This window comes from Thamnophis sirtalis, unplaced genomic scaffold (genome assembly GCF_051295495.1).
Source record: "Thamnophis sirtalis isolate CommonGarterSnake01/CBP01778 unplaced genomic scaffold, rThaSir2_p1.2 scaffold_3, whole genome shotgun sequence".
NCBI lineage: Eukaryota > Metazoa > Chordata > Lepidosauria > Squamata > Natricidae > Thamnophis > Thamnophis sirtalis.
Window position 1 is genome coordinate 86058020 of NW_028261383.1, and position 17870 is coordinate 86075889.

A 17870-nucleotide genomic window follows, 5' to 3' on the forward strand; every position below is an offset into this window, starting at 1 on the left:
AAGGAGGAGAAAGAGACTTGGCGAGAATGCCATCAGAAAAAGGCTTCCAGCAAGAGCTGTGTTTTTTGGGGGGGGGCTAAGTCTCCTTCACCCTTAAGAAAATTCTCCTTGAGTAGGAGAAGGAGGGGGGAGGGGCGGGAAGTCCCTGAGTAGGAGGCAAAACAAAAGCTGTTTTTTGTGGCTAAGTTCTGAGGGCGGGGCGATGGCAATTGCCTTGCAAAACCATTTGGAAAGAAGGGGGGAGGGGCCCCACGTAAGGAAGAGTATTCAGCCCCCAGGAAGAGACAGAAGAACCTCCAATCAGGTTAGAGATTACCCCCCTCCTCCAAGGCTTTCCAAGGGTGGGGGTGAATAGGCAAAGAGCAAATGCTATACAATACAATACTATGCAATACAATAGCAGAAGGGGCAGGAACCTGGTAGGTCTTCTAGCCCAACCCCTCGCCTAAGCAGAAATTCCTACACCATTTCAGACAAATGGCTATCATTACTAGTCAGCCCTGTAGCTCAATGGTTAACAGCTGACTCTGTAAACCACTTAGAGAGGGCTGAAAGACCTATGAAGCAGTATATAATTCTAACTGCTATTGCTATTACCATCCAACAGCTGCTTAAAAATCTTCCACTGTTGGGGCATTCACAACGTCCGGAGGCAGGTTGTTCCACTGATTAATTGTCTAACTGTCAGGAAATTTCTCCCCAGTTCTAAGTTGCTTCTCTCCTTATTAGATTCCACCCATTACTTCTAATTCTGCACTCAGATGCCTTGGAGGATAATCAGGTTGCCTCTTCCCTGTGGCAACCCCTGAGATATTGGAACACTACTATCACGTCTCCACTAGTCTTTCCTTTCAGTAAACTAGACCTGCCCAATTCCTGCAACCGTTCTTCATAGGCCTTAGCCTCCAGCCTGATCCCTCTGTTGCTCTTCTCTGCACTCTCCCTAGAACCCCCACATCCTTTCTACATCATGGTGACCAAATTGAATGCAGAATTCCAATCTGGCCTTTCCAAGGCCTTATAAGGTGGAATGAACACTTCACGGGAGCTTGATTCTATTCCTCTGTTTATGCAGCCAAAAACTGTGTTAGGTTTTCTGGCAGCTATTGCACACCGCTGGCTCATATTAAAGGGTGGTCCACCAGGACTCCAAGATCCCCTTCACAGTTACTACTGTGGAGCAAGGTATTCTGTACCTGTGCACTTCACCTTCGTTGCCTAAAGGTAGAACCTTACCTCTTTGAATCCCATTTCCCTAAGTAGTGCCCAATGCCCAGGGTACCAAGATCCTTCTGTATCTTTAGCCTGTATTCTGAAGTGTTGGCTATTCCTGCCAGCTTGGGGTCACCTGCTAACCTGATGACCCCCCCCCCCATCAGCATTTAACAAACAGAGAGCTAACAGTCATTCTGGCTCCTTCTCATGACCGCTTGAGATAACAGCAGTTCTTAAAGAAACAGTACTACTATCATGGCATTTATTTTGCTATCCCAAATGTTAGCTTACACACCTAACACCCTCATTCAAATCACTGATGAAGATGTTGAAGAGTACTGGGCTCAACCTGAGCCTTGGGGGACTCACTGCACTCTTCCCTCCATGAAGAGGCAGTCCCATTGAGGAGTATAGGTGTGTGCACCAGTTACCAAGGCACCTGGTGTGACTAGGTCTAATCCTCAGTCTTCTACTTTATCTAGTAGCAGGTTATGGTCTACCTTATCAGGACTTGCTGAAGTCCAAGTTAACTATATCAATGGCATTCCTATGGTCCGTAATCTAAGAAGATTTGTAGATTTAGATTTATTGAACATTTATAGGCCGCCCTTTTCCCTGAAGGGACTCAGGGTGGCTTACAACAATGGGGGAAGGGAGTGCAAAACAAGACATAAAAGAAACGTGAATAAAAAATTAACTATAAAACACAACATTCACTATGGCTAGTCTAGTATGATCTGTTTTTGACAAACCCATGTTGGCTTTGGGCTCTCGAGCCGGTTTTCTCACTTTCTGAAGGGGGGGAATCACATCAGCAATTCTATAGTGGTTCTCCGGTACTCCAGGAGCTCTGATAGATATAGTTTCAGTTGTTTGGAGATCTCATCCGCCAGCTCCTTCAGATCCCTGGGGTGTAACCCGGTCCTGGGAATTGGACCTTGCCTAAGATAGACAGGCTACCATTTCTTCCCTATCTCATCTTGGGTCCCTAATCTGAATTTGGGGTGCTGTTTTTGATAGGTTGGATAGTTTATCCCTGCTGGTAAAGACAGATGCCAAGCACGAGTTAAATAGTTCGGCTCTACCCCTGCTGCCTGTCACCTTCGGGCCACTTTCTCCCAGCAAGGGACCAATTGTTTCCTTAATCTTTCTTGGTTTTATCAGGCGGGAAGATGCCCCCCCTTTTTGTATTTCATTTTATTATTATTATTGTTGTTGTGATTCTTGTTATTATTATTATTTTACCTTTGTGGCAGGCCTTATTGTGAGCCTTAGCTTCCCTCTCTTCATCGTTACACACACTCTAGTGGCCGCCCATTAAACTCCATCGGTGTTTACATTCAGAATATCTCTGCGCTAATCCTAGCCATAGAATCATAGCACCCTTATGGCCGGGGGGGAAAAAAAAAAAAAAAAAAAAAAAAAAAAAAAAAAAAAGGGTCAGATAGGCTGGTCCCCATGCCAGAACCCACCACAAACTCAGAATGGGATGCCCGACTATGAGAGATCGCAGAAGCACCTCAGATAGCCTATGAATTTAGACAACTTTCGCTGAGGGCAGAACATATAGCAGGGGTGGGATACATCAGAGCCGACTGGCTCAGCCGGACCAAGGGGACAGTTTGGAGCGGAAGCTGCAGCCAGCAATCTTCAAGGAAATGGCAGAGTGCTTCGGACACCCGGAGATCGACTTATCCGCCACGCCCTCAACGCTCAGCTCCTGAGGGTCATCTCCAGGTACCAGACATGGGGGGGGGGCAGAAGGGGCGGACGATCTGCGAAGCCCCTGGACCAGGGGTTGTCGGTATGCCTTTCGCCCTTACCCCTGATCCCCAGGGTCATATGGGAAACCCTTCGGGAGGGGGCAGAAGGGGTTCTCTTGGTGCCTCTCTGGCCCCGGAGACTGTGGTTGCAGAGCTCCAGTCGCCTTCAACGGAGAGGCCATGGAGATTCCCCCTGGAGGGAATATCCCTTAACCAGGGGTCGCTGGAGCACCCAGACCGTCAATGGCTCCAGCTGACCGCTTAGCTCTTGGAACGGAGCATCCTGGGGAAAGACCCTCCCCCCCCCCAGGGTGATGCAGACTCCAGACTGCCCGCACACCTTCCACAGAGCGTATATATGGCTCCATGTGGCAGGCCTCTGCCTCATGGTGTAATTCCCTGGGGCACAATCCTAGCCAGGCCTCAGTGCCTCAGATTCTGGACCTCTTCCAGGCAGGCCGGGACAGAGGGTTAGCTTCTAACACAATTAGGAGACAGGTCCCAGACTTCTCGCCAGTTGTCCTGCGTGGCAGGAACCAGAGCTCGACTCACCTTCCTGTGGTCAGACAATTCCTCAAGGGGGCTTCCAACCCCAAACCGCACGCAGCGTTCAAGTACCATTCCTGGGACTTACACAGGGTAGGGGACGCTCCAATAGGTGCTCCATCTGAGCCTTTACGAACAGCTTCCCTTAAGTTCCTGATTCTCAAGGTGGCCTTTCTGGTGGCCATCCCCCCCCCCGCCAGGCAGATATATGAACTGCAAGCTCTCCACCGGGGAGGGTCTCTGCTTCCCCCACTAAGACAGAGTGGGGTTACGCCCTTCATCCCAAGGTGGGCTTCTGCTTCCATCAAACCCAGGAACTGATTTGCCCAACTTCTGTCCAGACGGGGGGGAAAGAAGGGGCTCACTCTGGGCATAAGGAGGGCCCTGAGGATTATCTCAGGAGAACCAGGCCAGTCAGGAAATCCGAAGCTCTGTTTGTTTCCTTCCAATAGGGGCCTGGGTAACAGGGTGACTTCCACCACAATAGGTAGGTGGTTGCAAACCTGCGTTGCCACTGCATACCAATCACAGGGCTTTCAGACACCAATCATATCATAGCTCACTCCACGCGGAGCGCAGCCACATCCAGGGCCTGGGCCACGCAGACAGCCCTGGCCGGAATCTGCAGGGCAGCCACGTGGGCTTCCCCCTCTCCCTTGCTAGGAACCATAAACTGGACTCTTTTACCCCGCAGGGCAAAAGCCTCCTGGACGCAGGGCCTCTTGGACGCAGGGCGTTGCAGGTGGTTCACAGGGCGGAGCCCACGCCTCAACTGGCACAAGCGGGGGACATGGGGCCTCTGGGGTCTCCCTCCCTAGGGACGTGCAGGCTTTGGTACGTCCCATCCTGGATACTCCTCCCCCCTCACTATGGAGAAAGGGCGTTGGTACTTACCTGATACGCCTCTTCTCATAGTGGGGGGAGGAGTATCCAGTCCCTCCCTGACTATGTTGGTATGACTAAGTTTTATGTTCACAGTTTTATGAAGTTATATAAATATTGATGTTGAAGACGATAAAAGCTAAGAACTGAATTAAGAGCCTGGAGTGAATGGTGCAACGAGTCGGATGGAGCTCTTCGTCAAAAGAATGGGTAGTCCTGCTGGCCAGGGGGCGTTACCCAAAGAGCTTATCTGACTCATCCAATCATGAGAGGACAAAGTCAACACCCATCCTGGATACTCCTCCCCCCACTATGAGAAGAGGCGTATCAGGTAAGTACCAACGCCCTTTTTCATTCATTCATAGACCTTTATAGCCTTACATTCTTGTGACTGTAAGATATTAACTCTCATGGTGTATATTCTAGTAGAAATACATAGGTGTAATTTTCAAGAACCTCTCCCTATGCCTGAAAAGTTTTAGATCAGTGTGTGCTAACTGCTCTAATATATGCCAGCGAAACATGAACACTAACCGCACAATCAATACAAAAACTACAAGTGGCACAAAGAGCTATGGAAAAAATACATGCTTGGCATCACGAGATAGAAAGACCTGCACATGGATTAGAGAACAAATGAAAATATATGATGCCATCAAAACAGTAAAAGAATCTAAATGGAAATAGCTTGGTCACATAACAAGAACTGATGGACTAAGGCAGTCATAGAATGTATTCCACTTGATAAAAAGCATCCACAAAAAAGATCTAAAATAAGATGGAGCAAAGTATTGCAGGCCCAACTGGTAAAGGAATGCTCAAGAACATATTGATTGGAAACATGCGAACAACGCCTTCATCCTGCAATGGATAGACAATCTGCTAGGATGATGATGATATACATAGGTACTGTTTGAGAATTCTGAATTCCTTTATGTGTTCATGATTGCAAGTATTTCAAGATTTCATTTAATGAATACATGGTAAGTTTTCAACTACAATGATAGCTATAATTATTTTTTTTGTATACTAAACTACAAAAGACACTTTGCAGTTATTTTTCTGTGTCATTTCTCAACAAATGTATCAGAATCCCACATAGCTACATAAATTCATTTTGGAAAGAAAGTCTTTTGTCCAACAATTTTTTTTTATTTTTATTGGAAATTTATATGCCGCCCTTTTCCCTGAGGGGACTCAGGGCGGCTTACAACAATAAGGGAAGGGAGTGCAAGACAAGACTTAAAAAGAAAAGAATCGTGATTAAAAGAAAATTAATCGTAAAAACACAACATTCACTCAACATTCGGGCGGGGTTAGAGTAATCCTATCCCCAGGCCTGACGGGATAGCCAGTTCTTGAGGGCTGTGCGGAAGGCCTGGACTGTGGTGAGGGTACGGATCTCCACGGGGAGGTTGTTCCATAATGTTGGAGCTGCAACTGAGAAGGCTCTCCTCCGCGTAGTCGCCAGTCGGCACTGGCTGGCGGATGGAATTCGGAGGAGGCCTACTCTGTGCGATCTGATGGGACGCAGGGAGGTAATTGGCAGGAGGCGGTCTCTCAAATAGTCAGATCCACTACCATGGAGCGCTTTATAGGTGGTAAGTAAGACCTTGAAGTGCACCCGACGATCAACAGGCAGCCAGCGCAGCTCACGGAGGATTGGTGTTATATGGGCGAACCGTGGTGCGCCCATGATCACTCGCGCGGCCGCGTTCTGGACTAGCTGAAGTCGCCGGATGCTCTTCAAGGGCAGCCCCATGTAGAGCACATTGCAGTATTCCAGCCTAGAGATCACAAGGGCTCGAGTGACTGTTGTGAGAGCCTCCCGGTTCAGGTAGGGCCGCAACTGGCGCACCAGGCGAACCTGGGCAAATGCCCCCCTGGTCACAGCCGACAAGTGGTGGTCAAAACTCAGCTGTGGATCCAGGAGGACTCCCAAGTTGCGGACCCTATCTGAGGGGGATAAATTTTGCCCCCCCAGCCTGATTGATGGAACGTTAGCCAAATTTTTGGGAGGAAAACACAACAGCCATTCGGTCTTTTCCGGGTTGAGTACCAGTTTGTTAGCTCTCATCCAGTCTTTAACAGCCTCAAGGCCCCGGTTCATCACGTCCACCGCTTCATTGAGTTGGCACGGGGCGGACAGATACAACTGCGTATCGTCCGCATATTGATGGTGCTTAATCCCGTGCCTCCGAATGATCTCGCCCAGCGGTTTCATGTATATGTTAAATAGCAGGGGGGACAGAACCGAGCCCTGCGGCACACCACAACAACCTGCTGTGCGCAAGACAAACTGCAATCCCAAATCTCTCCATAGATAAAAACCATTCTGTAATATACATTAAACCAAAGAATATATAAATATTAGTAAGTTCACTTTGTAGTGCCAGCAATGATTCTTTTTGCATATGTAATCCCACAACTCTTGTATGTCAGTGAGCACACACATGCTCCAGTAATGGTATCCTATTTTCTTCACTACCAGTTCGGTAGCGGGAGGACACGATTATCCACAATTATGAATCTTTCAACTGCAGCTAGTCCAGCTTTATAATTAAATAGTGGATTTCATGGTCATAGGCAATAGAATTCTATGTAAAACAAAAAGATGTTCAAAAAAGGTTGATGTTCAAAAAAGGTTCAAAAAAATCTCTTTTCTGTACTGAATACCTAAACAAAGCAGAGCACTAGTGGTGACAAGGCTCTATTTCCATCTTTAATATAAAAATGCAAGTTCTGTCCCTTCTTCTGATCCTTAGCCCAGCCCAATAAAATATCCAAGTGTAAACTTTCCAGGAATTCGACAACCCAAATTAAGACATTTTTAGAAGAAAACTGAAATACTATACTACACATGGCTAAATATTGATTTCCGTAAAACCCTTTAGTGATCTAAACTAATTTTCTACCTCAAGAAAATGCATTATGTATGCCTGGCTTTATTTATTAACATTATGTTAGGCATTACTAAATAAAAAATGTCTTCTGATTGAAAGTACTTTAAGCATATTCATTACAAATCAACCAACAAACTGCCACAGAATAAGAAAGTTTTCAATAAATCTTGAAAGCGGTTGCAGTTTAATTCTCTCTTTCTTGATAAAATGTGTCATCCTATATTCTTCTACAAAAATAAGTATTATTTCCAGCAAGCCGTAAGACCAAGATAACAGATTCATTCAAAAATGATTTTTAGATCTAGTTTCTTTCCAACTATACTCTGCATAGACAAGGAAAAATGATTAAATACCAGGATTAAGTCACAGTTAATTTGCAATTGTTTCGCAATTGTTTCCCAAATGTCAACATTATGTAGCTTCATATTTAAAACTTATGTAGTCCAGTGTTCTGTTCCCATCATAGTTAATCATATGTCTGTAGGAAAATGACAAGTAGACCATAAGTGCTTCTTTCCCTTTTTATTCTAAATATTGGCTTTTTTAATATGCATTAATCAAAAGCACTGATCATTTTAAAAATAGATATTTACTATTTCTCAACTTAAATTATATTAGATATACTATACATTCCAAGTTAGAAAATTAATTCTGTTGTGGTAAACAAAAAAATCAGAAAAGCATGGAATGTCCATAAAACCTTTTCTTTTATAAGAATCACAACTTCAATATACCAGCTGCAATCACATTTTTATATGCATAGTAAACTTGGCATACAAATGTTAAGCCAGTTTTACTCTAAAAACAAAATAAAGAATACAACAGAAATAGGGTGTAAGTTAATAGATAAATTCTGTATAATTTGGGGGGGAAATACAAAAAACCCAAACAATATCCTATTAAACTTTTCATTTAATATTACTTTATTCAATTTTTCATGAACAAGCAATGATCAAAGAAAATATCTAAAATTAATCTGAAAGTTAAGGGGAAAATGGAAGGGGAATGACGTTTGATTCTGAACTTGTGTCAAATATTAAGCAATTTTATTCTTTCTGTTGATTGCATTAAAAAATCAACTTATTTAAAACAAATTAAGCTTAAATTAGAATATTGTTATGGCATTTCATGGATCAATTAGGGAAACATATAAAATATGGGACTTATTTATTATATACTCATACTCATATATTCCAAAAGACTAAATGTTGCTCAATAATTTAAAATATGTATTTTTATATTTAATAAAACAAGAACTAAGAAAAATGTAAAACAAGTATTATCAGTTTTTTACATACCTCAAAAGCCTTTGCAAAAACAGCAACATATAAAAAACTCTTGTGAGAATCACTCCAAACTTTGAAGTATATCTGGCCTTAAGCCAAAAACAGTTTACTTAAGACAATGATGAATTAAAAAGATAATAATATAAAACTATTTTTTCAGAAGCATCATCCTTTGTACCAAAAGTAGATGAAATTGCAGTTAACAAGTATGAGGAGGGGGAAATGATTAGTTCCAAACGTGGAACAATACCCTCAATCAGTACATTCCAAAAGGGTTCTCTTCCAGCAAAACCCAATTCAAAATATTTTCAGTGTTCCATCATCAAAACAATGTGAATAACCTAATTCTTCCACTTTCTGTTCTAAGTAGCTGGACTAGTACATGCTAAATGATATTTATCACCTAGCTTGCAGAAAAACTAGCCTAAATATGACTCCTTAAAAGGAATTAAATGTTTTAAACATCCCTACTGCATAAACAGCTAACCCCAGCAACAACAGATACAAATAGCTCATAATCAGTAACCAAACAGTGAAAATTACTTTTTCTGGCTATTACTTCTAAAGCTGCTTTTTAATGCACAAGCACAATAGGTTTTTATTTTTACACATTTGGTAATTTGCTAAAAATTGCTTCAAATCATGAAAGTAGAATCCATGCATTACAACCTATGAATTTTCCCTAAATGAAATAATTTAAAAATGGAAATAATTTTACATACCAGGCAGGCAGCAATATATGGTTAACTCTTAATTCTATCTTTCTTTCCTTCAATTCATTCCGATCACTAGCAACCTGTTGTTTTATTGAGTATATTATTATTCATAGGTTAGAGGGGTTTTTTTAAAGGGCAAGAGCAGAATGCTGGATCATTTAAACATGAAACAAAATGCCTCAGCATTTATTTTGTTCCAATCTTGGAATATTCTGCAGCCCTCTAATACAGAATTCAGCAAATGACAATGCTATGATATTGTTACCTTTCTTTCAAAACTGAGGTATGAGTTAGAAATTGAAGCAACTACATTTCTAATAAAGGAGGATATTTGCAGCTAACAAATGGTTTTTTTCTTGCAAAAAACTAGGTAACATTAACAGTGCTAGTCTAATCAAGTTCAGAGAGCAACAAGGATCTCTCAACTATTCAATTTTCATTTTTCTGTTGCATAATCCTAGCAAACAGATTCAGACAAATTGAAACACTATTAACATCTTCTGAAAGAGCACTTTATCCTATAAAACTACTGAGGAAGAGAAAGGGTATTCAGCACCTGGAGCTTTATAAGCATTAAAAAAGGCCTAGTTTCTTCTCAATGATAATTGTACCATAATATTCTTCTTGAAATGTAAGATGAAAAACAATACTAGAACAATGAGATAATCTTAAAAATTAAGCAAGTATAACAGACGCATAGAATAGTAGCACATATTATCAGGTAAACTAATGGTTCCTTCAAGAACAGAATCCCAAATATTGCACAGTACCTTTTGTAAAATAAAATTACACCAAGTTATTTTGCAGAAACAGTAATGTTTAAGATTTAACTTGACAAAGCATGGCCTAACTTCCCCAAATTTGTTGATTTATAACAATTGGGATCAGAATTTCTGTTGCCAAGTGATGTATTAATTCAGTAATTGAATGTCACTGAATGAACCATCATCAGTTAAGGACTACCTGTAATACAGTGCAGATAAGGATATTTTAACAATTTGCATAATTAACCTGCATTGAAGAAATCTGTGTATTTTTTTCATATTTATTTAATGTTGTTAGTTGCAAAGTCGTGTCCCACGCATCGCAACCCCATGGCAACATTCCTCCGGGCCTTCCTGTCCACTACCTGTTCTGACCTAGGCTTCCTGACAGTAAAACACACATAATTGTCCAAAAACCCTCTTTTTATTTCAAAGGCTGTGAATTATATTCATCCACAGCCCATAATGAGTTTCAAATAGTAGTAAAGAGTTCTACACCAGGCTACCAAAGTCCTTCAGGATAAGACTGATAAGCACCCACCTTTATCTTCTTTGGAAAGGCTGCCAAAGACTTAAGTGGCAATTAGCTTGGCAAGGCCACATGGAGCAAAGAGTCCAAATATTTTCAGAAGGTAAACTGACCAGCATGAATCAAGTTGCTTCCTGCAAAGGCTCATGTGCCTTTGCTCCTCCTTTATGTCCTATGGGAGGGGGACAATTACCTCCAAACCTTACTCCCAAGTCGTTCCTTCTATTTTAACTGCTCTTGCCTTCTGGCAGCTCTGCGCATGCGTGAATAGGGAGAGCCTGTTCCTCTGCCTCGCTGCTGTCCAACTCTGGAAGCTCCGCAGGCAGCACATAACTCCCAGATGGCCCTGTCTCCGACACAGAGCTGTCGTCCAAGCCTTCCCCAGACTCCAGGACTGGCCCATGTTCTTCCCCAACCTCTTCGCTGCCCATCTCTGCTGGGAGCTCCACAGGCCGCCGGCGGACCACTACCATTCTCTGGAGTCCATTTAAGCTCACGTCTACTGCTTCGGTGACTCCAGCCAGCCACCTAATTCTCTGTCCTCCCCTTCTTCTCTTGCCCTCAATCTTTCCCAGCATTAGGCTCTACTCCAGTGAGTCCTTCCTTCTCCATTAGGTGGCCAAAATATTTGAGTTTCATCTTCAGGATCTGGCCTTCTAAAGAGCAGTCAGGGCTGATCTCCTTTAGGATGGACTGGTTTGATAGCCTTGCAGTTCAAGGGACTCACAGGAGTCTTCTCCAGCACCATAGTTCGAAGGCCTCAATTCTTTGGCACTCAGCCCTCCTTATGGTCCAACTTACACAGTCATACATTGCAACTGGGAAAACCATAGCCTTGACTATACGCACTTTTATTGGCAGGGTGATGTCTCTGCTTTTTAGTATGCTGTCTAGAGTTGCCATAGCTTTGCTCCCCAAAAGCAAGCATCTTTTGATTTCTTGGCTGCAGTCCCCATCCGCAGTGATCTTTGAGCTCAGGAAAATAAAATATCTAACTACCTCAATTTCTTACCCGATTTGCTTAATGAGGGAGGCTCTAATCTAACATTTCTATTCAAGAAACATAAGGCAAACAACATTCTAGTGTAGGCTTGTCAAAGATATCCATATCTTTCAGTATCTGCACTATAAATTATGCACCCTAATATTACTTATTCAGTCTATGGGAATTCATAGCCAAATAGCCATTTGTGTAACTTTGATCAGTTGTAACTGTGTTGTGATACTGCAAGCTTATAAGACTGAATTGGATATTGTGCTGTGAGATCAGCAAAAATACAATGCTTTGGAAATAAACAACAACGAGATGTTCATTATATTTATATCAGCCTTTTCTCTAGTTACACCAGATATCCCCTAAGGTTTCTCTTCCCACCCTCCAGCTCCAATATAGGTAGTCCTTGATTTAACAACCATACATTGAGCCACTGTTCAAAGTTACAACTGCACTGAAAAGTACCTCATGACCTGTTTTCACACTTAGAGTCATTTCCAAACTTCAGCTACTTAACAACTGGTGTGCATTTATGACAATTGCAGTGTCTTGTAGTCATGTGATCACCACCACTAACCTTCCCGGCTGACTTCTAACAAGCCAAGTCAATGGGGGAAGCCAAGTAAATTAACAATTACATCACACTTAACAACTGCAGTGATTCGCTTAACAACTATGGCCAAAAAAGTCATAAAATGGGGCACAACTTAACAAATGGAAATTTTAGGTACAATTGTGGTTGTAAGTTAAGGACTACCTGTATTATTTTCGTAACAGTCATGCCACCTCTAGGATGTGTCTTATTTTTCAACTTTCAATTTCCAAACATTAGGGGTGCTCAAAAGTTGTGACTTGCCTTGGGGATTATAAATATATTTTGATTACATTAATATAATCTAGATGTGCTTGGTAAGTAACTACATAAATAGAACTTTTTAACATTTTGTTTGTTTTAGGTCAAGGAAGAGATGAAACTTAACATCTGTTAGTGAACAATAAACTAAATGGAATCTGAATCTGGTTTCTAACCCACTTCTAAATAAGTACTCTGTCACACTGCCTTTTAGGAAAACTCATTCTTTCCTAGTATTCATTAGTATTCTAATTTTGTAATAATAGAGACATTAGATTTAAGAGGAAATTATACAGCACCAAAAGGAAAATATAAAAAACATGCATACAAAGTTTTTTTATTGCCCCATCTAACAGCGATTTGGTGTTATTTTACTAGGAGATAGGCTGAGTACATGCATTATATTTAGTCACGGTTTCTTTAATTGGCTGAATCCATACAGTATTGATACCCCTAGTCAAAGAATTACGAGATTTAGTATATAACACATGAACCAGGGCATAGTTTGAGAATGAAGCAACAAGGTTGTTGAAATTAAGCAGGGCCTTGATGAAAGACTGCTTTAATTTATGCATATTGAAAAGACTTCTGTCACATAGTGAGAAATTAAGCTGTTTTTATACATGCTTGTATTAATGCAGTTAGTGAAAGCATTAGGAATAGATGATCAAACAGATCTCAAGATAAAATTTCCCCTTAGGTGACTTCATTTCTTCTGAAAGACATTGAATAAACATCTACTTTTAATTTCTTAATTTCCACAAAATCAAACTGCCTCAGAGGTAGGAAATGTTCCTTCACTGCAGGTATTTAAATGAAGGCTTGATGGCCATTAGTCAGATGTTGCAGTAACAGAATGGATTTAGAAGATCTCTATCACCACTTCCAATACTTTCAGTCTAGTATTTTATTAGAACAGTGTACCTCAATAATAGATATTCAATTGGGTGTGTCCTTTTATCAACAATCCACTTTGATAAACATCATATAAAGTAAAATTTCAATATTGTATGCTTTCTCATAACACATGCACACATTTGAAGCGTAACAACAAACTTTTAAACAATAATCACCTTTGGTATTGAGTATCACACAAATATGAATGTTCCCATGTTCATCTCTAGCAAATAAATAGCATAACACAGGATGCTTTAAAAAAACAGTTCTGGTTAGTTGTATCAATTCAATCCATGCTGGTAATCTGCAATTGCTTAATCCAACCTGGGAATGTATGAGCACACCCATGTTTCTTTTCTCTCTATTGTTAAATTAGCTGTACTGGGAGTACTCTGTATCAGACAAAGAAGGAAAGGAATATGGAAAGTATATTGCCGTAACTATCCAAGGGTACATAACTGTCCATGGGTACATAAACTGGCAGTGGCAATGATGACAGGACAGGTTTCCATTATGAATCACCCTTTACGAGTTTAAAAGTTTGAAGCCTAATCAAATCTAAAAAATATCTTGAGACAAAATTTCTTCAGATTTTGCTTATAGAATTCCAAACAACCTGTCATAAGAGAAAAAGAAAGGAAACATATTTCTTATTTAAGAGAAAAAGTGTTTATAGATAGTATTGCACTTCATTTTAACACTATGCTCTCACAATCAGCAACATGTACTTTTCAACAAAAATGCCCACAAATAACTTAAATATTTATTGTGGAACAGATGCGAAGTTAAAATTCAGGAGACCATGAATTCTAGTCCTCTCTTAGGCACGAAAGCCAATTTACTGACTTTGGGCCATTACTCTCTTTAGGCTAACTCATCTTACAGGGTTGTTGGGGAAACACAGGGAGGGAGCATTTAGGCTGACTTAAGAAAAAAATAAAGGAGAGATAAAGCCAAAACAAATTATTTCCAATTAAAGACAGCATTTACATGAGTTGCTCAACAGCCAAGTTAACTTTTATCTCTGTGTTTATGTAAACAGGTTACAGGGCAGCCTACTTTATTTGCTTGATATTTTGCCTTTCCTCCAAAATCCTACAAAAATCTATTGTGGAGATATCCATTTTATTTCCCCAAACAGCAACCCTAGGAGGTTGGTGGAACTAAAAGTGAATTATCTAGTTTGTATGGCTTATGGCCTACCTGAATATGGGTCTTTCTTGTTATGCTAAACAGATTAAACTGCCTCAGTACTATCACATTTCTTCCAGTTTTACTGTATTAGATCAAAACTTAAGTACAAAATGTAAATGTATTTTCCCCAATTTTGGAGAGAAACCAGATGGTGTGCAATCTAAGCCTCAATGAAACTGAATAATTCATATCAGATTACATATACATACATTCATCAATAAACAATAATCAATATTCATAAGCTATTTAAACTACCATGAGGGCTTGACAAATTATTTGTCTGCTAAATAGCTCTTTATTCGCTACTCAAAAAGCCAAAAAGATCAGATTTCAAATTCATAAGTACCAACTTATGGTTATATTAAATCTTTTATTTCACTTGAAACCATATGTTTGCAAAGAAAATATACCACATAGTTTTCCAGTTTTGTCCAACAAAGCAGTACTGTTTTTAATTTTGTTAATGCTATATATTTATATCACACAAGGGAGACAAAGTTGTCATCCCCAAAGTCAATTTACCATAGTTAAGGAAATGAACGAGATTCTCCTTTTTCAGTCTCCTCCCAGGATAAACGTTAGATCAGATTTCAGCGATGAAACTGAAGGCCTCATTGCCTCTACTACAACAGAAAAGCCCATCTGCACTTAAACTATAGTAGAAAGGAATAAGCACACGTGGACATTTGAAAGACCTTTGCCCCACATACTTTAGGGACCTTCTTGCACCATCGGTGTGCACCACGTTAAGCGTGAGGGGAAGCGCCCTTTTCATAAATAAATGGCAATACATTACAGGAACATACAGGTGCAGAGAGGCCTGTTTTCCTGCCTTCCGTCCTAGGCGTAGGCTTCGTTATCGCTACAAGTCGCGACAGCTATCCGAAGGGGCTTTAAAGCAGCTTTCCTCCAGGAGCACAAAGCTAAAAAAAAAAAAAAAAACAAGACGGACTAATACGACACAGCCGGATAGGGGGAGTCCGAAAAAAGCAAGGCTTCGGAGCGAGTTCAGGAAAATCACATGCTCGTAACCCAAAGAAAAACCACGTTGCCTTTACTGCAGTGGAATGCTGGGAAAGGGAGGAAACGCCGAATCGGCGACACACACACACACGCCTAGCCATTGGGCGGCGAGGCGTTTGGGCGACGGAGCGCTCAAACCGTCGCCAGAGGCACGTTTGCGTTGGGGCCTACAAAACGCCGCAACAACGCCGTGGAACCTTCGAAATGCAGCACTTTCCCCAGTGCCCCGCCCCGGTTGAGCCGCATGACCCACCGCCGCCTCGGCCTCGCTTAAATCAGCGCTCGGTCTGCCCTCATCGGCTACACGCGCTTCGGGTGCCCTCCTCCTCCGTTTCAAGGGAGGGTGGAGGGGGCTTGGCTCTCGGTAGCTACTGTGGGTGTATGTGGGGTCGCTTCTCCCCACCACGCATACACCCCAATTCAAGCAGATCAAAGCGCCGACGGGTTTTTTTTTAAATATATCAGCATGCGGTTTAAAAGTCCTGGGTGCCTAGGATAAAGGATGGCTCCGGTTACCACCCCTTAATTTTTCCTCTTTTCCCCTCGCTCTCCTTCCATTCACGCCAAAGATCTCGGGCACGTCTACTTTAGACGGCGCTACACATTCACCGCCAGATATTCTTAGCCTTCGCCCAGCACCGCGCTATTCAACTAGGCCTATTTAGGAAAAGGAAGCGACGCGGGGGTCTCCCGCTCCAGCTCGTTAAAACGTTTACGAATCTCGATATATCGCAATACTGGCAGTTAGCCGGGAAGTGAACGTAGAAGAATCCAATACACCCAACCACTCACCCCACCCCCGGCTGTAACTTTACAAGGAAAAAAGCAAATTCCCACCAAGCACGCGGACAGGGAGAAGAGGTTTGCTGGGGGGCGGGGAACAGTTCACGGGGCGCATTTTGCAATCACCGAGGTCTACGGATATTATTTCACACTTGGTTTTGAACGCCCGCCCCCCCCGGTAGCATGCTTTCACCGACCTCCATTAGTCCCTTCCCGTTTCATTCCCTCCCGAATCAGTTTTTTTGCCAATAGGCTCACCGAGGTGCCGGGTGAAGTAGCACAGGGTGGGCGTACATGGACAAAGACAGGGTGGAGTTCTGTTAAGGGGGGGAAGAGCATGTCACCATATTGCAGAGGGAGGACTCCCCACCTCGAATGACTGGCTCCCGCTTGCCGTATCAGAATAAGCCCATCACCCCCACAACCAACCAACACCCCCCCCCAACACACAGACACACATGCCTGCCCTGCCAACCTCGGCCGCACCAAAGGACTCATCCTACCTACCCACCTGGAGGAGACTGTCCGTTGAGAGTGACTAACGCCGCCGAGGCGTTTTTAGTCCAAGGGTTCACCTTGGGTGGAGGGGCCTCGATGAATTCCTTGCGGCCAACTCCTCCCTGCTCGCCGCCTTCCTCGCCGCCGCTGCTGCTGCTGCTGCTAGCTTCTCCGGGCAGCCGGTTTGACTCTATAATGCCGCCGCTCCTTTGGTGCAGCAGGTTCTCCTTCTCCTGGTGGTTGCTGTCCTCCTTCTGCTGCTTGATGCTGGGGGGCTTCAGCAGGGCCCCGTTTCGGCGCAGATGGTCTCCCACGTTGCCGCCGCAGCCGCCTTCTTCCTTGCTGCAGCTGTCGGGGCCGCCCCCCTTGCCCTCATCGGCGTTGGCCTTCTCTCCTTGGTGCATGAGGTGCTCGCCCTTCTCTTGAGGCTTCTTGATAACCAGCCCGTGTTCCTCGGCAGGCAGGAGCGGGTTGGCGGGCAGTAGAGCTTCCACCTGGGTAGCCATCTGCACCCCCGTAGAGCCTCTTCGTTCGCCCGCCTCCAGGCTCTCGCGGACAACACGCGCCCGCCCCAAACTTTGCCGACTCCCCCTTTCCAGAACCGCCGAGCCCAGCCCTGCGTCCCTCTTTTTTCCTCTCTCCTTCGCTAATTCTCCGCTCAGGTAAAGTCTACACCCAAAGCGAGGGGGGGTCGAGCCGCCGGCTTCCTCCCCCCACCCTGGAAACCCAACCCCGACGTCCCCCCTCCCCCGTCTCCTCTTGATGCCGCCGCAGCAATATGGAGAAGCAAGGAGACCACGCGACTGGCCAGCGAGAGCGCGCGCCCCTCCGCCAGCTCCGCCTTAGAAAAGCCGAGAGAGCGTGCACGCTGGTCTCGGCAGCGAGCGCGCCTCGCAAAGGGAGGGAGGTGGGGAGGAAAAGGCCACCGGCTCGAGCACGGAAGCCGCGCGTGTGCCTGATGCAATTTAGCGAGAAGAGACGCTTCTTAAAGGGACAGAGCTCGGGAGAGCGCCGAACTTTCACG

At 43.4% G+C, this 17870-nt stretch overlaps 1 protein-coding gene across 3 annotated transcripts in view; it reads right to left on the reverse strand.

Annotated features, from left to right (window-relative positions):
• The window catches only part of LARP1 (La ribonucleoprotein 1, translational regulator), a 96348-nt gene extending 78780 nt beyond the window's left edge, over positions 1-17568 (reverse strand). For 2 of the 3 annotated variants that reach the window (XM_087709413.1, XM_087709412.1), the window contains exon 1: positions 16860-17568. In XM_087709413.1, the coding sequence (XP_087565539.1) occupies positions 16860-17352 (493 nt within the window). In that variant the 5' untranslated portion in view covers positions 17353-17568. Of the gene's footprint in view, positions 1-15064; positions 15288-16859 lie in introns of those variants that run through there. The other variant, XM_087709414.1, reaches the window with a different exon arrangement.
• Between the last annotated feature and the right edge of the window lie 302 nt (positions 17569-17870).